The 24280-nt window shown below is 32.7% G+C and overlaps 2 protein-coding genes, 1 long non-coding RNA gene and 2 pseudogenes across 5 annotated transcripts in view; 3 read left to right on the top strand and 2 right to left on the bottom strand.

Annotated features, from left to right (window-relative positions):
* Positions 1 to 859: 859 nt before the first annotated feature.
* On the bottom strand, positions 860 to 3371 carry LOC126704473 (2-alkenal reductase (NADP(+)-dependent)-like; annotated as a pseudogene).
* The window catches only part of LOC126704468 (2-alkenal reductase (NADP(+)-dependent)-like), a 121064-nt gene continuing 97643 nt past the window's right edge, over positions 860 to 24280 (bottom strand). The window contains exon 8 of the mRNA XM_050403508.1: positions 860 to 997. The gene's annotated coding sequence lies outside the window, so the exon portion shown is untranslated. The remainder of the gene's footprint in view (positions 998 to 24280) is intronic.
* On the top strand, positions 7533 to 10818 carry LOC126704463 (2-alkenal reductase (NADP(+)-dependent)-like). Of its 3 annotated transcripts, none has more exons than XM_050403503.1 (5): positions 7533 to 7886; positions 8154 to 8328; positions 8839 to 9005; positions 9945 to 10027; positions 10348 to 10545. In XM_050403503.1, the coding sequence occupies exons 1-5, from the start codon at positions 7533 to 7535 to the stop codon at positions 10361 to 10363; spliced, it is 795 nt and encodes a 264-aa protein (XP_050259460.1). In that variant the 3' UTR covers positions 10364 to 10545. The 3 variants fall into 3 exon arrangements, with proteins under 3 accessions (XP_050259460.1, XP_050259458.1, XP_050259459.1); XM_050403501.1 differs by having other exon boundaries at positions 7534 to 7886; positions 9945 to 10057; positions 10307 to 10818; XM_050403502.1 differs by having other exon boundaries at positions 7538 to 7886; positions 10307 to 10818.
* Positions 18168 to 20745, top strand: LOC126704474 (2-alkenal reductase (NADP(+)-dependent)-like; annotated as a pseudogene).
* On the top strand, positions 22113 to 24058 carry LOC126704476 (uncharacterized). Its single transcript, XR_007648191.1, has 2 exons — positions 22113 to 22952; positions 23679 to 24058. It is a non-coding gene; the product is annotated as an uncharacterized LOC126704476 (long non-coding RNA).

The raw sequence follows: 24280 nt of genomic DNA, 5'->3' as shown, positions 1-24280 counted from the left end.
AGCCCTCGGCGTAAAACCTCTCCGCCGCCCTCCAAGCGGTAAACAATCCACTAGAAAATGTAGTTGGGATACATGGACAACAATAGACCCTCCAAGCCTAATCAACCCAGTGCATCTAAGCCCTCCAAAGCTTCTTGCTCCAACGAGGTTGCGCCGAACCTTTTTCTTTTCTAACTTCCCGGATTCCGCTACTAGACCATAGTATCAACTAATGAAAATTGGTTCCTTCCTAACTGCTTCCCAGAACACCAAACAACCCTCTCACAGTAATGGATATGGTGAGAACAAGGTTTTGGTAAAAAGCCTCTCAAGGGTTTGGCAATGGAGAGGAAGAGAGTTGAGGAATTTGAAGAGGCACTTATGTAAAGATTGTACATGAATCAATCTTGTTTTACTCTAGGGTTTCTCTCTCAAAATTCTCTCTGGAAGCTCTCTTATATTTGTGGGTAAAAGGGGTATTTATACTGGAGTGAGAGAGGAATGTGAAACGTCAGGTTTTACAAAACAGGGGTGGCTCGCGGCTTGACCTCGCGACTTGATTAAGTCGCGAGATCCAGTCGCGAGATAACCGTATGGCCAGTTGTCCTGTTTTGTCCTGTAGTGCTCCAGCTAGCATGACTGTTCACATTCCGGCATGCTTGGCACGTGTGCTGCGTCTGGTGGCTTGCAGCCGCGAGTCACCCGCGAGGCCAAGCTGCGAGTCTCTGTTTTCTTGCACACTCTTGAGCAAACTTCACTCTATCTCACTCACTACCCTTACAACAAGCCCACCTAAATACAGGGTTACTAAATGTTGAAATACAAGCAAATTTGGCACGGAATAAAGCCAATTAGATGGTTGAATAAATTCAACCTTACATTTACTTACCTAGTTACCATGGCTGTCAAGCAGCAATGGCTTTCACCATGGTAATGGGGAGAAACATTATATATGGTGCTGTATAAGTATTACACAGAAAAAAGAAAAAAAAAGTGTAAAATACATATGCTAAAGGAGGTAAAATGATCACTCCCGAGCAACTACAACTACTTGCTTTCCTACATTTTGGCCACTAAAAATTCCTACAATAGTTGAAGGGCCATTTTCAAGGCCTTCGGCTGTGTCTTCAACATATGCTATCTTTCCTTCTCTAATGTAAGGTAGCACAAGGTCTAAGAAGTTGGGAAAGAGGTGGTAGTAATCATACACTGTAAATCCTTCTATACGAAACCTCTTATATACCAAAGATAATAAATTTCTTATGCCTTCAGGTTGATCAAGATTGTATTGTGAGATCATTCCAGCTACTGCAATGTGACCATGGAATCTCATGTTAAGGAGAACTGCATCAAGCATTTTGCCTCCGACATTATCAAAGTAAATGTCAATGCCTTCAGGAAAACACCTAACATTATTACCAAAAAAAAAGTCAGTGCCTCTCAATTTTTTATAAAAGTTGCTCTTGCAGTTGTAATTAACAATTAGGCCTTGATATTGCTGTTGAGATATAGTTTCTGCCAAAGTTTATTCTTTAATGTTATGCAATTTGCAGTCACCATGAATAAATTAGTGAACGCAGTGCAATTTTGCCTCACAGCTAATAATAAGAAATTTTGCCTCATTAATTTCTTTTAGATTATTTATAAGCAAATTTTCCACTGACCTTTTTAGAGCTGCATCCAAGTCATGCTCTTCCTTATAATTGAAAGCCTCGTTGAATCCGAACTTGCTCTTAAGTATATCAACCTTGTTCAGATAAAAGCAGGACAAGTGTTGAAATTTCATTTAAAAAAAAAGATCATGTTTCTATCTCCCCTGCTTTAAAACAGAGATTAAGCATGCATAGCAGCTTAAAATTTTGGTCCAAATAATAAAATCATACAACAGGGTGAGGACTAGGAGAATTTGAATAAGATTTCAGAATATTATGCAAATTTGTGTTAAAATACTTTAAAGGTCTAACCAGAGACAAACAAATAACAGCTCATTCAAGGAGGAAAAAAGGAGATCAAACCTGCAAAATCAGTTCGAATTAAGAACAAAATATATACTATTGTTTCAAATTCATTCAAAATGGATGTTAGTAAAAGGTGATGATATAATCAGAAGATCAACTTACGTGTATGTTATTGTTGTCACAAATATCTAATTGAATTATTGAATAAAAACAATATTGTTGGTAGCACTGTCAGAACAATGCATACCTAGTACTTTTCTCCTTCAAATATTTTAAAGAAGATTCCAATTAAGGTTGATGTACCTTTTCTTTGCTTCCAGCACTTCCAACAACATAACAACCCATCAATTTGGCCAATTCCCCAACTAGTTGGCCAACTGCACCAAATGCTAATGAGACAAAAACATATTCTCCTTTCTTTGGTGAGCAAAGTTCATAGAAACCAGCATAAGCAGTCATACCAGGCATACCTATGTGCAAAAGTAAATCCAATTAGATGGAGCATTTACTATGTCAATGTTTTTTTTTTTTTAAAAGAAAATATCTATAGTTGCTAGTATGTAGAGAAGGAGATGGTGTAGAGGACATAAAAGAGTGACATGAACAAGAAAGATTATGTAGTATAATTACACTGCAAAGTATCAAATTCATCTTTAATCCAGAGTTCCACGAGTTGTATATTCCAATCACATAAAAGATTATGAAGTAAAATCCTTTTTATTTTGTTTCTTTATTTTTCTTGAAAATCAAATCCATCTTATAAACTTTTTTCCCAATTGATGAGCAAATTACTTACCAAGAAGTCCAGTATAGTAGGAAAGGGGCACATTAGTGTGCTGGATTTTAAAGAGGCTTTCAGTCATTGTGATGAGGTTGTATTCTTCCCATTTGGTTACCCCTAAATGAGATCTCCTTTCTTGAAGTCCGGGTGCCTAGATTCCAAAACTTTAGCCACTCCATACCCAACTATTGGCTACATGTTTCACCAAAAAAATAGGTTCATTTGTGAAAACAAAAACTATAATAACAATTCTCTTTATTTCAAATTGAACCATTTCATGGTTATTAAATACAGCAAATTTAAAGGTGTATCCATTGTCACAGCAAGCAAGAGAGTTATATAGCATATATGCAAGAGAAAGAGAGTGAGTCAGTGAACTATGAGCATGAACTTATTGAATGGGGTGCAAAGGAATAAAAAAGGCGATCTGGGATTTTAGCCTTAATGCCTTGCATGTAAGGATCACAGGACAAGTAAAGGTTCCTCACCAACACTTCTTTTGAACCCTCTGGCACCTTCAAGCTTATGCTACTTGTGCCAAAGTACATGTCTGTTTCATTGGGATTTCCATCTATGTAGTCTCTAGCTAGCACTTGTTTGTTTCTCACTTCTTCACCATCACCTGCCATTGCTAAAACCTTTCCCTCTCTCTTTTTTTTTTTTTTTTTTTTATAGCCTGTTGCACTACAAATAATAAAAGAGAGAAACAATTTATTATAGGCAAGATAGTGATCGTTATCAGGTTTGTAATGAGCTACAAATTTGACTACTATTCATCAAGAAAGAAACTTGGATATAGTGACAATCAGATATAGTTTAATAAGAATATTTAATGTGAAGTTCTAGGGGCTGTTTGATACCTAATTTTAAACACATGTTTTCAGTTTTTAAACAATATTACTTGTATTTTTACATACTTTTTACCCATACGTATTTCTAAAAAAAAAACTGAAAACTATTATTTAAACACACGTACCAAACGGGCCCTAACTTCTATGCATAATGTTCTTTTTGTACGAGACTCTCCAAATAGCATTAAATTGTTCAAAATTGACGGTTTGATTGTAAAAAAAAATTTTCCAAGTGCTTTCGTGTCAAAGCGGGATGATAGAATTGTACGCAGTGTATAGATATTCTAGGAACACAATAAGAGAAGGGATGTGCCAGTTCAAGGCCTTGACCCAAAGCCCACATTTTTTAATGGTTTTTTTTTTTAATGAAAATTTTAATGGCTTTACTCCTTTATATAAAGGCACAAAATTGTAGAATAATGCTAAAAATATTACAAATTTATGCATATAAAGCTCACAAATGAATTCATTTAAATTAACCTTCATTTGATTAGTATGAATTAAATTTGTTTAATTGATATTTAAATATTAAAGACCCCATTTATATTTATTGCCTTAACCTCGAATTATATGGTGTCAACCTTGGGGGAACTAGAAATCACCTAGCGATTACAGTTATGGAGCCATTGTTGTTGCATATAAATTTTTTTTTATATAAGATTGAAATTCTACTCTAACCTAATCTAAATATATATATGTGTGAAGTTCCCTCCTAAAAACTTGAATCCCAGCCCTTACCCCCCACACCTCACAAGCACTTAAACTTGTGGAGTGACCATTATACCAAGGGTGTATGGTGATATTTTAAGAGAAGTGGGGTTGGTTCCTGGTGAGTTATTAATAAATTTTAGTGTCTTTTTTTTTTTTTTTTGTCATTTTATTTAAGAAATAGCTTAAAACTTGAATTCTTTTCATCTGCTTTTCTTATCTATTTCATTGAGTGATCCACTACTCCCTTTTTTTTTTTTTTTTTTTTTTTTTTTTTTTGGGTTAGGTTTGTGATTTGTGTCCATGCATTGAGCACTACGGTGTTAGGCTTACTAAATAGACTTTCTGTGAGTATTGAAAATTAAGTAAGGATATATATGTGTGTGTGTGTGTGTGTGTGTGTGTGTGTGTGTGTGTGTGTGTGTGTGAGGGGGGGGGGGGGGGAATTCTTAGGTATTCCTAGAGCATGGAGAAATGATGCTCCCCTCCTCTCACATTCATAGTGAACCCCACCATAAATGTGAGGTAGGAACAAACCTAGGATTTTAAGCTAGCGGGAGCCGAAGTGTAAAGAAAAAAAAAAACTCAAAATCAGTGTTCATATAGTATTAAAAAATTATAAATGCTCAAATATGTTGTTTCTAAATATAATAAGATGCGATTACCAACAAAGAAAAAAACAAAAACAAAATATATATTTTTAATTTCCGCGTGTCTTATTGTAACAGGTTTGTCTAGAAATATACGTACCCATATTTTTCTGCCGCGGCGTACTTTTTGTGTCATTGCCTGCCACCCTGCTTCTATTTTTCTAGACGTGATCCACGCGAGTTCAAGTGTTGACTAGAAATTTATTTTATTTTATTTTATTTATTACTTCATTTAAAATAATATAAACAACTCATTAAAATAATAAAGGAAGAGTTAGAATTTGAGTTTTTTAATTGAAGGAAGAGATATAATCTTAATAAAATATTGTATTTTATTTTTAATAACTTGCTACAGTCAACTGGTATTTATACCAGTTTACTGTAGTTGCAAAAAATTTAACTTTGGCTTCTCCAATAACATATGATTTTTTGATTCTTTGGTGGTAAAATAGTTTTTTTTTTTTTTTTTTGGTGTGGCTAAAATACAATCACCATTGTGAATGTTTTTATTGTTTTTGTTAAGTTTTTAGGTTTGATAGTTGCTATTTTGATGATGTTAACTAGGCTTATTGAGGAGAAGGGGAGTTTTAAGGTTTTGTAAGGGAGTCCAACTACAAAATAAAATATCTAATAACTTAAAAAAAAAAAAAAATTTAGACCGAGGGGGGACTCGGACCCCCACCTGGGTCTATCCCTGGTGAGAGGAGGGTGCACCATCCTCCATACTGAGGGAGTATCATTCTCTATACTTTAGGAGTACCTATCAAACCAATAAGGAAGATTTATTCAATGTTAAGTACTGAGGTTGCACACTAGTTAACTTTAGCTGATTATCGATAACCACTCAAATGGTCTAATGGTACCTCTGGGTTAAAGGGGAGGGGATAGTTAATAGAGGCAGTATACTAAACACCCTAAATATATATATATATATATATATATATATATTGATCATTATCTTTTTTTTGAAAATAAGCTCATTATCTTACTGATAGTCTGATAAGGATCAGATAACATTTTCAATAACAAGACATTTACGAAAACGCCATTAGAATACCAGGAAATGATACAGCCGCCATTAGCTCATTATCTCTTTGCCGACCAATACCAGGAAATGATACAGCCGCCATTAGCTCATTATCTCTTTTCCGACCAATACCAGGAAATGATACAGTCGCCATTAGACGGAAAAACGATTGGTACAGCCGCCAGTGCCGCCACCGCCAGATCTTACCTCATCATATATGTAATCTTCAGGAAATTATTGAGTATATCCAGAAGATCAAAGTCAACAATGTTTAATACTCCCTCCAATAAATGTGAGACTCGTTTTCATATGTGGGTTTTTATTTTCATGATTCCATGGTTAAGGCTTAAGAAAAAAGAATTTTGTTTCATACTTATTGGATTTTGATACCGGTAATATAATATAATTTGATATCAAATACATTTTCCTACGATATGGGGATTTAAAGCATGGATGTATTTATCAGAAATAATTAGAGGTGTGAACTAGTTAAACTCCAAAGTTATTATTAGAATGTCTCTATTTTCATCACCCTACTATTTCTCAAACTCTATACTAGTAGGAATAGCTTCCATGCCCAAATTTGAGAAGGAAAAAACACAATTAAAAATAATACTCTGATTATATAATGTATTATAAACCTGATTTAAAATACTAGTATTACTATTTTCGTGTGCATTCTAATAAGTATTACTGTTTACTAAAAAAAATGATAGTCATTTGGATAATTTTTTTTTTAATTGAGTCATAATCATGTTACAACTCATCTAACTTTAACTAATGTTATATATGTAATAACTTTTTATTAAATTAATATTTTGAATACCTGTATTGGATTGCATGTTATCTACATTATTAATGCATATGCCAAATTTTGTATTAGTTGTATAATATATATATTATATTAAAGTTGAAACACAATTAGAATTCACTATAAATTCTAATTGTTATCTAATTTTGCGCCACTTGTCCAAATCATGATTCAAAACTTTTTTAAAATAACAAATACCTTAAGAATATTGGTATTTATTATACTCCAATCCTACTAACATATTACTATTATTAGAACCCATAACATTTAATATATTATAATCATTTATTTATGGGTCATGTTAACGGATGCTCTTATGAAAATCATTAATAAACTATAATCGAAAAGTTTTGACATTACTTTCATGGAAAAATATAAAAAGCTATTTACAACATTTATTATTTTATTATTCTCTCAATAAAATATTACTAAAAATAGTTTCTAAACTAATATTCTAAAGACATTGGTTAACATTTCCCTTTATTTATTTTCCTAGTCATGTTATATAAAGAAATATGATTGGTCAACTAAGTATAGCGCCAACCATCATCAATGGTTGGCGCTATACATAGTCATGTTATTTACCTAGTCATGTTACAATGACATTTTCCGCTTCAAAAAGTATAGCGCCAACCATCATCAATGATGTTTTTCATATATATTTTTTCTTTCAAACCATCAATAAGGCAGTGACTTATGTGACACAATGACATAAACATTTAGTTTTAATTAAAAAACGCACTCATACAGAATAAAACATTAAGAATATGTGTACTACAAATAGGACTTCTGTTCACAAATTTCAGTCTTTCACCACCATTACACAACCATTTCAGAGAGAAAAAAAAAATATCGAAACACAAACACACAGAGATATAGAGGCAATGGCTGCTAGTGTTGGAAAGGAAGTGAGCAACAAGCAGTTGATATTGAGGGACTATGTCACCGGTTCTCCCAAAGAATCAGACATGTACATGAAAACTAGTACTATCAAATTGGAGATCCCAAATGGATCGAAAGCAGTTCTGTTGAAGAACCTCTACTTATCATGCGATCCTTTTATGCGGATTCGCATGAATAGAGCTGAAGATTCGATCTTCACTTCCTGTACCCCTGGCTCGGTAAGCCTCTATTTTCGTGTACACATATACAGTAATACACAACAATTTTTACAATGGTTGAATTAGTAAGTTTTAATTTGTTCTTACTTGGGCCTATCACAATTTGACTCATCGACAATTGTGAATTATTTTTTGTGAATTGTTTTGTGACTCTCTATATATACTCTCTATATATATATATTGATCAATAAAAACTATTAATGCAAATTGATTGGTAATAAGTTTTGAGTTTTGAGCTAGCGATTATGAATTGGTGCAAACATGCAGGCATTATCTGGGCATGGAGTGGCTAAGGTTTTGGATTCCAGGCATCCAGACTACAAAGAAGGTGACTTTGTTTGGGGACCAGCAGTATGGGAAGAGTACAGCCTAGTCGAGGAACCTAACCTTACCAAAATTCACCATACAGATGTACCACTTTCCTATTACACTGGAATTCTTGGTCAGTTATTTGGTTTGATGGTCATTAATTTTGCCTCTCACAATATATATTTAACTTATCCAATCAACTATGGCTACAAAATCTTCCACAATATTCCATAATTTGGTGAGATAACAAATTGTTATTTTGGCAGCTTTTATAATTGCGAGTGCTCCTTTTTCTTTAGTGAGTGGTTTTCACTTTTCAGATCTTCATATGTGCTTGTATTTTTACTGTCACTTGTACTTATCAGGAGGATACTTTTTGAATTAAGGATCCTAATGATCAAGATTTAGATTAAATATTATAAATATAAGATATATCTGAACCATATATACACCCTTAAATATAAGAAATAAAATCTTATCCATATTATATTTTTCTTTTTCTTTTTCTTTAATCTGAAGATAATATATTTTTTTTTCATATAATATAAAAACGATTGACAAATAAGATTCATGTTGATTTTTTTTTTTTTTTTTTTTTTTTTTTTGGGGTTCCCCTCCATATTTTGAATGTGTTCATATATAGGTTATCCTGGTATAACAGCATATGCTGGTTTCTACGAAATTTGTTCTCCTAAGAAAGGAGAATATGTCTTCGTTTCATCTGCTTCCGGCGCAGTTGGTCAGCTCGTTGGACAATTCGCAAAGTTGACGGGTTGCTATGTGGTTGGAAGTGCAGGAAGTCAACGAAAGGTCTACTAACTCTTTTTTTTTTTTTTTTAATTAAAAAAGATCTAGTAACTTATTATATTGTATAGATAACATAAAATAAACTATGCAATCTCATGTTTCAATTATATATATATATATATATATTTTTTTTTTCTATATTTCTTTTGTGTTTTTAGAAATTAAATATCTCATCCTTTTTGTTTTGTTTTTATTTTTTATAACAATATTGGCATATATATTTTTAGTGATTAATTAATTCTAAAATCCTAATTCCTCAAAAAAAAAAAGAAAACAAAAAAAGAAGAAGCAATATCAGGATAATTCCTTTAGTTATATAATTTCTAGGGAATTTTTTGTTTCGTAGCTTCCTGGAAATTAGTACTGATCGATTGCTTTCCCTTTGACCACTGTATGCTTTTAAATTATTCATGGCATATACATGTGTAATAAATAACAAGTGATGTCAAGGTATTAGAATTTTATTATAAGAACATTATAAATTGAGATATATTAGTTTACAAATTCAAAGCAAACTATAGTTGAAAATTGACGTGACAGTGACAATTTAACTTGAGTACTAATGTATCACCATTTTAATTTGTCTTTTTACTTTTTAATAATTGTTTTTTGAAACCATTTACACTAGTCATCAAGTATTGAAACTTGTAATACTTTTATTATTTTTCATTTATCTATTGAACTAACATTATGAGAATTTAGAACTTTTTGAATTTCTGACTATTTATCGACTTTGTGTAATCACCATCTAACTTTTCATATCTAATTCTCTCTTTGAAAGCAAGTGGTATGAAATACCATGTCATGTCTATAGTGATGTTCTGGAAATAGTGCACATATGAAATAATTACTTTCCCTTTTTGTTTCTTGGTAAAGGAGAGATGGTGCTAATTGCATACATAACCTCTGTTAAATGAATACTTATTTATTGTCTTCAATCAGGTTGATTTATTGAAGAACAAGTTTGGGTTCGATGAGGCTTTCAATTATAAAGAGGAGCATGATTTGAATGCTGCTTTGAAAAGGTCGGTATTTGCTACCGTGTGTCACACGTGGTACCAATCTAACATGTCACCATAAGCTTTTAAAGCTCACTTTTTTCTACATGATATATATATATATATATATATATTCTAATTTTTCTCTTTAATGTTACAAAATAGGGTTAAACTATATAAAATCATAGTTGTTTGATACTAAAAAAAAATTATCTTCTCAGAAGTCATTTTCACAAATTATGTTATCTAAATTTTTATTTATTAATACAATACACGTTACTATTGGTTTTTATTTTGGCATGGCAGGTATTTCCCGAATGGTATTGACATTTACTTTGACAACGTAGGAGGGAAAATGCTTGATGCAGTTCTTCTAAACATGAGAGACCACGGGCGCATAGCTGGATGTGGAATGACCTCAACCTACAATCTTGATGAGCCTGAAGGGATTAAAAATTTGATGTTTATCATATACAAGCGAATTCGTATGGAAGGATTTTCAGCTATTGAATACTATCACCTCTATCCCAAGGTCTTAGACCACATATTGCCATACATTAGAGAATCAAAGATAGTATATGTGGAAGACTTAGCTGAAGGCCTTGAGAATGGTGCAGCTGCTTTCCTAAGACTCTTTAGTGGCCGCAATGTTGGAAAACAAGTACTTGTAGTTGCTCGTGAATAAGAGCAAGTTTGGTACAGTAAATGAATTGGAATAAAATCCTATGCACGTATTTGACAATTGGTTAATTTTGTATCACAATCTCATATATATACATTTAGAGAAGATTAATAAATGAGATGTTATCTTTTAAGGATTTTTTATTTTTATAATTATATGCAAAGAGGGGTTTGTATTTATTGAGATATATTAATTCTTAATATTATTCTACATATATTAAGGAATAGTTATTGTTATTCTCTTGGAGAGATATAACTATTCATTGGTTTAATAGCATTCACACTAGCTCCAAAGGAGTTTTTTGACTGAAATAATGATAGAAGTATATTAATCAAAAGAAAATACAAAAGAAAGCCTGGCCCAGGAGTTTTACAGTACTGAAATTGGCCCAAAGAACAATGGACCTATTACTCCAGAAGCACCGAAACTTAAAAAAAAAAAAAAAAACAAAACAAAAACAAAACAAAACAGGGTATATTCGTAAACATATATTTCATCTGTGGGGGAGGGACTTGGCAAGTCTCTGATATTCTTTGAGCAAGGAGTCTGCTTGCTTAAAAATCTCATTCGGATGGGTTTGAACATGCTTAAACTGGAAGCGGCTATGAGAGTTCCACAAAGACCACAACGTTATAGCCCACAGCTCGAGTTCCTTTCTGTCAAGCCTCTATATCATATGACGTGCAAGCATGAAGAAATTCTTGGCCAAGGAACTGCTCTTTTGCAGCTTACCCCGAACCAAAGCCCAGACGTTACGGGCAAACGGGCACTCCCATAGAATATGCTTTGTTGTTTCATCCTGTTGGCTACAAAAGAAGCACTTAGGGTCAATCTGCACTTTCCGCCAAGCAAGGTTGGATTTTGTAGGTGTTAGAGATATATGGTATAAGTAGGACTGGGCTTGGGCCTATTACATTAGGCTAATATATGTCTAATATATATCTCTAACAGTAGCTACAACATTGCAGCAAGCTCTCCACATAAATGTTCGAACCTTCAGAGGGACATTTAGGGACCATAATCTCTTCAACAGGCTCAAATCTTATGCAGCGAAGGAGTGCCCCTCAGAGGGAGGATGGCTGAGCCGGTGAGCCATTTGATATGCAGTCTTCATCGTAAACTCCTGGGGCTTATTTTCCTTCCACGTCAACTTATCTCTTGTGTTCAATGTGCCCACCTTAATCCTCAAAATATCTTCCACTGTGGCTTGAGTGAAGGTGGCAGTGAGGATGCTTCAATCCCACTGATGGGTCACCTGGCTGATCAAGTTGTAGACTCTCAAATCTTTGTCTGCCCCATCACGAAAACGTGGGGGGGTGTGGTAGCCACTTATGAGAGTTGATACTAATGGATCTCCCATCGCCCACTCCCATATGGACCCTTCCATGTTAGGGCATATGTGGAACTTGTTAGAACATATGTTATGTAAATTGGCTAATCCTTTGACAAAATGAACTTTACTTGTAATTGGGTAGATTTAGGATGGGTTAAGACTTCAAGAAACATGTTGTTTAAGTTAAGTGTTAAAGCCATAAAGATTAGACCAAAAAACAAGTAAAGAAAAATTGTTTATTAAAGCTGGATAGAAGCTAAACAGAATCTGGACAGATTCTCGATAAAAGCTCGACAGAAACATAACTATTAAGATCTAGTGAACAAAGCTCGACAGAATCTCGACAGATCAAGAATCTATCGAGACTTACAAGATCAGAATTTCTAGATCTGATTTTCAACCCATGCTGAAATATTTGTGTAGGGTTTTTTTTCTCACAACCTTAGACATATATAAGGCTTCTTTTAAAGGCCGTCACAGAGGATATGCACATAGAGAACATATGAAAAAAGTGACCGAGTGCCTTATTCTCTTTGTAAGAAGTTACTGCGTCTTTTGTGCCTTAGGGTTTTGTAACCAAGTACTTCTTGATCTTCATTGTTGATGAAGTGAAGAACTTTGCAGCCAACATCTTCTTCAAGTTGGTGGAGTTAGTCACGTACTGGGATCCGTGCATCATTGGTTAGTCACGTACTAGGATTCGTGCAAAATAGTGGCGTTCATATATTGAAGAGTTCAGAGATTCTGAAACGATAGAAGGTTTCTGCTGTAAGTTCATCTACGGGGATTGTAGAGTCTAGGGACAAAAGTTTTATACTAGATCTGAAACTTCTCTTTACTATAGTGGATTGCTTTTTGGGAAGGATTCCCTCTAGGTTTTTTACTGTGAAACTAATTTGTTTCATTAGTTTTCCTAGGTCATCATATCTTGTTTTATTTACTATTCCGCCATGCATGATATTGACATGATATTGATGTTAGTTTGTTTTAACAAGGTTTATTCATAATAAATCTAATTAACAACTTGGGTTTAAAACTTGTTAATTATATCAACCAGGGTCTAAATTTCCCAACATTCCATAATCACGTCATGAGCTTGCAACAGGCTCCCCCAAACAAAAGATGGATTCGAGCCTAGCTTAGCCTCCATAAAAGAGCAATGGAGGAAGTACCTTGCCTTATACACCCAGTAGAATAGTGAAAGTGTCTGCTTAATAAGCCATCACGCTTGTTTGGTCAAAAGCGTGGATATCTCAAAAGCCCATTCCTCCTTTCTTCTTTGAGCCACACAACTTACCTCAATTAATCCAATGAATCTACTTCTCATTCCGAGTTTTACTAAATTGAAACTCTACCTTTTCTATTTTAAATAACTTATTATGCAAATGCAAGACTATTTATTTATTTCTTTAATATATACATATATATATATATAATATTATTTTTTTTTCTCTTCAAACATATATAAATAAACATTTTAATCTACTCTCCACCTTACCTTTCACAACAATAACACCTTCTTCCTCGCAATAACACCTTTAACTTGAGCTAATGGGAAAGTGGAAACCATGAAAATGTTCTAATTTAATTGTTTACAAGTTTCTTTTAAAGGAAAATATTTTTTACAAAATAAACTAGCTAATATTAATTTAAAAAAAAAAACAAAAAAAGATAATAGAAAGAAAAAGATGACTTGATTCAAAGTGTTAGTGAGCCTAGAAAGGAAAGAAAAGAGAAAAGTAAGAGACTTTTTTTTTAGATAGAGTTTCAACTTATGACATCCGCTTCTGATAATAGCTCTTTATTATCAGGCCAAGATACCAATCAGTTTTTGGTGTAAGTCGGGATTGAACCCCAGATCTCTTATTCAACCATTGGAGACTTTACCAATTAAACTAACTAGGACCCAAAGACACACATGATTTAAAGAAATTTAATTTGACATGTGGGCTCTTATTCTTGATCCCAAGAGAGGAAAAACCTAATTTAGCCCTTTTACAATGCAAATGGACGCAATCTTATTTGATCACGCAAATACTTATTTGATATGTACAAAAATCATATATATATATATGTGTGTGTGTGTGTGTGTGTGTGTGTGTGTGTGTGTGTAATAAAAATTGGGCTTAGAAGTCATGGTTGAGCCAAGTGGCTTATCAATTTTTCTTTAGATAAAATGTGTTTTTACCAAAACAAGCCACATGCATTTAAGTTTTAGCTGATAGAAACAACAACTTATTTATTATTATCTATTTCTTTAGATAAAATAGGAATAAATGTTTTAACAAAACATGCAACATATGCATTTTAGATAAGATATTAATGAGTGTTTTAACAAAACATACAACATGCATTTAAGTTTCAATTGATAGAAACAACAACTTATTTGTTTTTATCAATTTCTTTTGATAAAGCAACATTAAGTGTTTGAACAAAACATGCAACATGCATGTTTGGAGTTGTAGAATAATAGCAGTTTGGAGTCTTTGAACCCTAAATCTCTGGTACCAAAAAAAAAAAAAAAAAAAAAAGGTAAATTGCAAATTACACCCCTAAAGTTTGGGGGTGTTTGGAATATTGTATATCCTAAAGTTTTAGAATTTAGAATTTACCCTCTGAAGTTTAGCGTATTTGGATTTACACCCTGATATTTTAGAATTTGGATTTTACTCCCTAAAGTTTGAGGGTGTTTGGATTTTACACCCTAAAATTTTAGAATTTGGGAGTGTAAGATTCAAACACTTCCAAACTTAAGGAAGTAAAATCCAAATTCTAAAACGTTAGGGTATAAAATCCAAAGAGTGTAAAATCTAAACATCCCCAAACTTTAGGGAGTAAAATCCAAATACACCTAAAAGTTAGGGTGTAAAATCCAAATTATGAAATATTAGGATGTAAAATCCAAATACTCCCAAACTCTAGATGGTAAATTTCAAATTTTGAAATTTTAGAGTGTAAAAATTAAAATCCAAACATTCCCAAATTTTAGAGGTAGAATTTTTAATTTACTCAAAAAAAAAAAAAAATCAGTTGTACTATATTCATGTATATAATCTATATTTTAACGTTACAATTAGAACCCATATCTATTTGTAAATGACGTAAATTTGTTGTAGTGGAGAACTTCAAGTCCATGGTGTACAAGTGTTGATTCTGTTTACTATTCGTAGTTTAGAGCAACTAGTCGCTAACCCGTGCGATGCACAGGATAGTTAAACAAAATTTATATACATTCACTTTTATTGGTACAATCATTTGAAAATAATTCTAACTAATACCCAAATGTAAGAGACACATTGACTTACTATTTAAAGTTGCCTTCTAAAGTATTTATACATATTGTGCAATTGAGCCTTAATTTCTCATCTACGGTTAGAAATATAAACTGCAAATATATAAATAAAGACCATGACTTGAGAAGGACGCATTAAACTTCAAATTAGAGTAGTAAGGTTACTTTCTCAATCTTTGATCAATTGTAATAATAATATAGAGGAAATTCAAAACATGGAAAGAAAATAAAAATTAAAACAATTAATTCGATTATCTTTCATGCTATACTTTGTAATTGTACGGAATTAAGTCAACTCAATTTAAGTAGTTGTAATAAAATTGGCTTCTACTATTCTCTATTCTATAGAGATATAAACATATTGGATTTCTCAAACAATTACCAGTATTGCAATAAAATGATTTATTATTGAAAATAAGAAACAAATAAAATCTCTCTATAGCTTAAGAAACACAATATACTAAAATTAAAGAGAGAAAATTTTCGGAGGACAAAATATTATAGATAATTTAAAAGAATTTTGGTTTAATTCCTGAACACTGTAACTCCATAAAATTCATACTAATAATAATATTTTATGATAGCGCGGTTAGAATTTTGGTTTAATTCTTGAACACTGAATTAGAAATTGATTATATGAGTATTCAATGGTGAACAAAAATGAAGTTAAAATTTGAGCATTGTAACAACTTCTTCACACATTATTCTATGGGTAGCAACGAATTTAATTTGATTGTGTTACTATATAATCCAAACTTATTAATATATCAGGACTATGAATTAGCTCAATAAAACTATCAAAGCCTTTCCACTACAAGAATATGTGAAGAATTTGTTAATTTGAGCAAACTTAAACCCCTCCATCCACTTAAATTTTAGAAACAGATTATACACTTAAAATGGTTAGTAATTTATAGCACTTACGTACCCCCCACTATTACTATACAGACACCAAGTGCGGTCATCGTAACCCTTTGAAAGAACCTTCCCCAATTGGACCCTATCAAAAAAAAAAAAAAAAAAAAAAACACCCAATTAACAAAATTGATCCAAAAGGGTCTAAAAAGCACACAAAATCAATTCAAAAAACAAAAATATGAGACAAAGTAATTACTTTCCGCTGCCAATGAAATCGTCTTCTGTATTGCTGTTCCAAACTGCAACACTTATCTCTCTAAGGCCTTCAATTAACGAAAACACAAACTTCTCTTGGAATATCGAAGTATTATGACCATCTATACACATACACAAAAAAAACAAAATCAACATAACTCACTATAACTCTATAGAAGCCTCAAAAATATAAAGAGAAATTAAAGGGGTTGAATTTGATATTTATATTTGGAGAGAGAGAGTTTGCAGAAACCGTGGCTTTATATTTCTTAACTTGAGAGAGGGGTAAGGTTGCTAGGGTTTTGAGGAGTTATAATGTTTTTATTTTTATTTTTTAAATATTATGCTAACGTGGAAAATTGTGGTGCCAGCAGAGGCTTCGGTTATATATATATATATATATATATATAGATTAATAAACAAAGAAGCATGACACCATAAGAGAAAATATAAGATAACATATAGTGCATATACCTTACTCCATAGCTGTGATAAAATATCCACACAAAAGGAATTGAAAACTTGTACAACAAATGCAATAAGCTACTTCTGATGTGAGACAACCTAACATATGTCTCCATAAGGCAAAGCTTAAGGTTATATAATCTAAAATAATATAGAATATAGCATCTTTGAACCACACAAAAAGTTAGCAAACTTACCACAATACTTGTAGTTATACTATATATTGTAAAGTACTACTCCATCGCCAATGAAAGTCATGTAAAATCTCATGGGGTCTGGAAGAATAGACAGCCGCAAGATCACCTCCACCAAACACAAAACAAAAGCAAAAAAAACTTATTCACAAAAAAGAGAAAAAGCAATAGCAAGCGTACCAAAGAAATTGAAGCTTAGAGTTTTCTCTCTTAGTGGAGACAGACAGAGGAGATTGCTTTAGGGTTTTCAAAGATTTTGTCTCTTTTATATATATATATATATATATATATATATATAAGAGACTCCTGTTAGGACTCTTTCACTATTTAGTTTTAAAAATTAAAATATTAAAATGATAATGTGGAAAATTGTGGGAGTTTCAAAGGCTTCAGTTTTATACATAGGTCTCCATAAGGTAAAGCTTAAGGTTATATAATCTAAAATAATATAGAATATAGCATCTTTGAACCACACAAAAAGTTAGCAAACTTACCACAATACTTGTAGTTATACTATATATTGTAAAGTACTACTCTATCGCTAATGAAAGTCATGTAAAATCTCATAGGGCCTGGAAGAATAGACAGCCGCAAGATCACCTCCACCAGACACAAAACAAAAGCAAAAAAAAACTTATTCACAAAAAAAAGAAAAAGCAATAGCAAGCGTACCAAAAAAATTGAAATTTAGGGTTTTCTCTCTTAGTGGAGACGGACAGAAGAGATTGCTTTAGGGTTTTCAAAGATTTTGTCTCTTTTATATATATATATATATATATATATATATAAGAGACTCCTGTTAGGACTCTCTCACTATTTAGTTTTAAAAATTAAAATATTAAAATGATGATGTGAAAAATTGTGGGAGTCTCAAAGGCTTCGGTTTTATATATATATATATATATATATAGATTATAGCGTAAGCAATTACGTGCAGCTGTGAATACTATATATATTTGCTTTGCACCACTGACACGTCAGCCGTGAAGTATGGAACTCAATTTGGAAATTATTTCATTTCTCCCTTCCAAATGTGCTCTATAAATAGAACTTTGTGGTCCGTAGAGAAGAACCATTACACATAAGATTATTGAGACAAAAAGTTTTACATTAAATTCTTGAAGAGGATAAAGAGAGAGAGAGAGAGAGAGAGAGAGAGAGAGAGAATAGCAATGGTGAGAGTTGGAGATGAAGTGAGCAACAAACAGGTGATATTCAGAGACTATGTCATTGGTTCTCCTAAAGAATCAGACATGTCACATGTACCTGACCACTGGAACCATTAAGTTAAAGGTTCCGGAAGGTTCAAATGCAGTTTTGGTGAAGAACCTATATTTGTCCTGCGATCCTCTCATGCAATTCTTTATGAGGAAAGCTGAAGGTCCCAACGGATATATTTACTACACCCCTGGCTCCGTAAGTCAATCTCAAGAATTGTCGTTTAGTTTGGTTTTTTTAGTTACACTTGCTAGGAATATTATAACTTTTACTTTACCCTTGCTCTGTAATATGTTGTTGAAGTATGACGAATCCATTGTCATGTTTGTAAACACTTAATACTAAATTTTGTACTAATTGTAGAACTTGTTTCATACTATGCTGTATGCATGTGATAGTGAGCTTGTAATTTGTTTTCTAATTTTAATGAAAACATATATATATGCAGGCAATTTTCGGGTACGGTGTAGCAAAAGTGTTGGATTCCGGACATCCAGAATTTAAGGCAGGGGACTTGGTTTGGGGGATCACAGGATGGGAAGAGTACAGTCTAATCACTAAAACAATTGATACTCTCATTAAAATCCAGCATACTGACGTACCTCTTTCTTATTATACTGGAATTCTCGGTAAGGTCTATTGTTAATGAAGCTAAAATTGATGTAAGATTTGAAATAAATTGATTTCGGTACACTTATACTAATATGCTTGCCCATATACATCATATATTGTTAATTGCTCTAGCTTGATGGCGTGAGAGAATCTTTATTTCAGAGATGAGGCTCCTTTGTAATACTTTTCTGAGTTTCTCCAATTTTACTGTAAACTTCAGAAAATCAAGTTGAAATCTGTATAGTTATTAAAAATTTGAAGCATAAACTTAATTTAAGTAGTATAAATTAATTTTATAATGTTAAAATCTGTGGGTCAGAGGTGGTTTAGTCGCACTTGGGAAATTGCAATAGTAGAAAAAAAAAAAAAAAAATTAAACATTAACCAAATTTGGGGTGAGCCATTCCCATGTTGCTTTACTCTTTTTCATTATTTTTTCTCGGTCATGTCAATTCACTTCATAATTAAATCCAATGCTCTATCTAAATATGAGGATTTTTTTTTCTCCATTTATAGGGAAGCCTGGCATGACATGAGGTTGGAACTCCTAAGAAAGGAGAATATGTATTTGTTTCAGCAGCTTCTGGTGCAGTTGGTCAGCTTATTGGACAAATCGCAAAGTTGGAGGGTTGTTATGTGGTTGGAAGTGCTGGTAGTAAAGAAAAGGTATAGCACACTATGGTTGCTATTTGAAATGTGCCATATAACATATAGTTTCTTTTTATATACTATATGTTACAATAATTCTGTTTCTATTTTCATTTATTGATTCTTTCTTTCCTTTTTGTTACTTTGTGAATTGAAGGGGCTATCCCTTAAATGAACACTTACTTTTTCTTCTGCATCAGGTTGATCTATTGAAGAATCAGCTTGGGTTCGATGAAGCTTTTAATTACAAAGAAGAGCAGGACTTGAATGCAGCTTTGAAAAGGTAAGTAACATGCAACAAAATTTTGCAGAGGATTTTCCCAGTTGAGCTTCATTCATCAAAATGTGAAAAAAAAAATTGACCATGTCATTCAACATTCACTACTCCCAATTCCCCCAAGAGATAGCACCTCTTTAGCTAATTTCCTCATGATTAGCACTACTAATCCAAATGCAACCTAAGCAATAATATTTGAGCTTGGTAGGTTATGATTATGTTAAGAGACCAGGTGGACTCATATTTCAAGCACTGAAAACATGCATCACTTAGTTAATTTGTTTGTCACCTCCAGGTATTTCCCTGAAGGCATTGATGTTTACTTTGAGCATGTTGGGGGCAAAATGCTTGATGCTGTGCTCCTCAACATGAGACACCATGGTCGCATTGCTGTGTGTGGAATGATCTCACAATACAATCTTGATGAGCCTGAAGGTATCAAAAATTTGTTGCATATTGGATTCAAGTGGATCCAAATGAAAGGATATACACATCGCAATTATTATCACCTATACCCCAAGTTCTTAGACCTTGTTCTGCCTTACATTAGAGAAAAGAAGATGGTGTATGTGGAAGACATAATTGAAGGCCTTGAGAGTGGTCCAGCGGCCTTTGTTGGACTTTTTAGTGGTCGCAACTTTGGAAAACAGTAGTTGTAGTTGCTCATGAATGATTCAATCATACATTGTATGAATGTAGTATGTACCATTGTGTCAGATTACCATTCTAGTCTAACTTATGGAAGGCTTTTTTTGAGGCCAAGAGATCAGGTTAGTTTATTGGGTTGTGGCTAGTGCCTATGGGCTAAAAGAATAATTATGTATCTTATATGTATACGATGAAAATAAAGAGAAATTACATTGTCCTTAATAAATGCTATTATATGCACGCATGTGCATGTAATTTTACAACTTTTGAATTGGAATTCATTTACAATTGTATTAAAAAATTAATACCGATTGCTTATTGGCCAATAGCCATATGATCGATTGGTATTCTTCTCCCTTCAATCATTGAGCTTAAATCTAGGGTCGAATTCCTTTAACTTATATTTAGGGCCAGTTTGGATGAAGGGGTAATAAAGGAAAGCAGAGTAGAATGATCAGAAATTAGTCTAATTTTTTACTAACTCTATTTTAGTCTCCTCTACTACCCACTTCTCCCTCTCATCCAAAGGGCAATAATCAACACAATGTATTCTTATCATTTGCCAAGCAGAGGAGAGTGAAACAACAGGGCATAAGCCAAAGATTTGTGATGTCATGAGCAATATCCTCCCGGTTATTTTAGCATTGAATCAAACAAATTAATGGTAATACTGCTTGGTTATAGGCCATTGGCCATATGATCTAATGGCATTCTTCTCCGTTCAATCTATGAGGTTAAATCTAGGGTCGAATTCTTCAACTTACATTTAGAGTGGGAAAATGCCATAGATCTTACTTGTTTTAATCTGGTCCGTTTATTTAATTTTATTAAGATACCTGCTACCGATCATCTAGGTTTTGTATAAAACCCAAAAAACAAAATAAAGTTCTTCTTTTGACAAGGAGTTTGAGAGAGATCACGGGTTCTTCTGTGATTCTGTCTAGCCGCCTTTCTCAAACCTTCATGGCTCCTCTGTTTGGTATTCAAATCAGGATTTTGATTTTTAATCATTTTCCTCTCTATTGGTTGAAGTCACTGGGACCTAGAAAGATCAAATCCTACACCTACATGACCTTCATTGAGTCGTGAAGAATGGTTAGATATTTTTTCTTTTACTTAATCATTTTAATTTAATTTTTGGGTTTGTTTTGTACTCTTCCCTGATCTGTTATTTGTTAAGTGGCACAATATGGTTTATATTAATTGTCAAACAAACTTGGTTTTTGTGGGTCATATTACTCATAATGGAAGATTTGGATTTTTGGAAAACGTCAATCTTTTTCTTTTCTTTCTTATTTTCGGTCCAAACGTTACAATACAAACATTTTTTCTTTTTGGGTAAGAGAGTGCAAACCGGAAGTTTTAGAGACCAAAACTGTGAAAATTTCTACCGATTTCTAAGAAAAATCTGCATTGTTTTACGTGTATATATAGAAGATCTTCTTTCTTTCATATAGGCGATCACCCAAATTGTAATTAGTCCCTCAATTATTAGCAAAATGGCAACTAATTTTCAATTTAATAAAGCTTGGTGATTATGTGGCTTCTTCCACAAGACTTAATTTTAATTTTAATATTGCAGGAGGAAGTTCTTTTGGAGCAATTTAAGAAGTCCAAAACATAGGTAAACTAAATATTCTCTTTAATTTTTTTTTTCTTGTCTTTTGGTTGCTTTTATGAATGAGCATCTTGATTAGGATCAATAAAAAAAAGGGGTCTCAACAGTTAGAAAGAATTTCTTTCTACAAAATTAAAGGTTGTTTATGATTGACCCTTTGAGTTATAGAACACAAAGTTTTCACCTATTAACTTGGTAGGTCACTAACATGGTCCAACCAGCAATGGCCCAAAAAGAGGGTGCCTTTGAATGTTTCCCTTTGGTATGAAAAAGTAAAATAAATTTATAACATTTTTAGTAAGATCTGTTTTTGGGTTATGTCATATATCAATCTGGAGATTTATTTTTAAAAATCATTCTTTTGGTGTTTGAGAATTCAATTGGGATTCGGGAATAGTAATTAGTATAGCTTCTATATTGGTTCCACCTAAGCACACTTAAAGTTTGCTCCCATGTGGTGATGGTGAACATATAGGCTGAACTGAAATCACATAAAAGAAAATATGAAATTCCGGTTTGAAATAATTTGACCAAAGTTGGAAAGATGAAATTTTTTTAAAGAATTCATACGGTTTTCTTGGGGGTGGGGGGGCAATTTGGCATAGCATTTACTAGGGAATTAGTAAGTAAATGATATCTTCTACTGAAGTGCCCATGGTTGTATTATCATAGAAAGCAAGAAACAGACTCAGGCTAATGAAAATAGTAGTGTAGAACCCAATGAGCATGCTTCATTGGATTACCATTCCATTTTTAAATATATAACTTTGGTATGTCTTTTATCTTCTTTTTGGCTTTATTTACCTTCAGGAACCAAAGGCCCTACTAGAGAATGAGGCTCTAAGCAAATAGGTGAGATCAAAACCATTTCTTCTATACAATAATTTTTGCATACAACAAAATCTATTGCCTCATTTTTCATGTTCAAATCATAAAAAGCTTGATGAAATACGGTGAACTTGCAAGTCACCTTTCCTTGAATTCAACCCTTTGGAGAGGAAGTTTTTACTCTCAGGCTCAAAAGTTGTTTCTACCTTTGCATCTGAGGAAAATGAACATTCAGACACTTCTTTGCATTTGGGGTATGCATCAATTTTGCATGAGTTCAGTTATTCCTAGCATTCTTAGATGTCTCTTTTCAATTTTTTGTCCAATGTTTTCCTACTTTCTTGGATATGGAGTAAGGATTTAGGTAAGTTTTATCCTAATATAAAAACTGTCAAGAAAATGGGAAAAGTTTCATATATGCGCATTGTTCTCAACTTGTTGGTAATGACACTTCCATCTGACTCATTTTAGTGAGCTATGTAGAAAAGGTGCAATGTTACTTGATCAAGAAATGAATGTTGCTGCAAGTTACCTAGACCTTGCAGCAACAACCAAATGTAGAAGCATAGCATTTGTTTTCTTTGTCATGAGCTAGTGCTTGACAATTGGACTTGTTTAAGGATGTCAATTCTAATATATATTAACAGCTTTAATAAAATCTAGAAATATTTTTAATCAAAATTCAATGTAAAATTGGTTCTGACTCTTAATTTGATCTTTTCTTATTTTTCTTTGACATTTGTTTCTCAGATTGTCCACAGATGTTTGTCGCAAGAGAAAATCACATAAGATCGATCACACATGCAATGACTCAGGGAGTCAAATGGCTCTGGAGTGATATATTTGTTAAGAAGTTATTGTCTTGTAGTTAGAAGCTTTATCTCGTTAGTTTCAACTATAAAATAGTTAATTTTCTTCTTTTGACAAATAGGGGTAGATGTCCTAAACTAAGCTGAGGTGTTTTTGGATTTCTGTAAATGCTAAGGCTAATAAGGCATTTCAACAAAATTTTCAGTTCATTTGATTCGCTAGGGTAGTAATGCAAAACACAAATTACCTTGAAATAATGTGGAGAACTGAAAGATTAATAAAAAAGAAAAAGAAATTGCCTTGAATTTTGATATGAAAAATGACTAATTATAAAGCTCTTTCCACCTTTGTGTTGCAACAATACTTATGTAAAAGACACCCTTAGCATTAGCATTAGTGGTGCCAAAAATTTAGCAATTTAGTACCACAAAAAGCTATTTTATTTATTTTACTATCTCATTTTACAAACCACCCAACATTAGTGGTTTTATTTTAGTATTTAACACAATAAAATAATATATTAACTACAATAAACAACAACC

Source organism: Quercus robur, chromosome 10 (genome assembly GCF_932294415.1).
Source record: "Quercus robur chromosome 10, dhQueRobu3.1, whole genome shotgun sequence".
Classification (NCBI taxonomy): Eukaryota; Viridiplantae; Streptophyta; class Magnoliopsida; order Fagales; family Fagaceae; genus Quercus; species Quercus robur.
Note: the sequence above shows the minus strand (reverse complement) of the source record. Positions and strands in the feature narration are given on the sequence as shown.

Coding starts and splice junctions, on each gene's coding strand:
- LOC126704463 (XM_050403501.1), top strand. CDS start 7,650: ATGGCTGCTAGTGTTGGAAAGGAAGTGAGCAACAAGCAGTTGATATTG. Junction 9,006..9,944: donor GTGCAGGAAGTCAACGAAAG/GTCTACTAACTC, acceptor GTCTTCAATCAG/GTTGATTTATTGAAGAACAA. Junction 10,058..10,306: donor GCTACCGTGTGTCACACGTG/GTACCAATCTAA, acceptor TTGGCATGGCAG/GTATTTCCCGAATGGTATTG.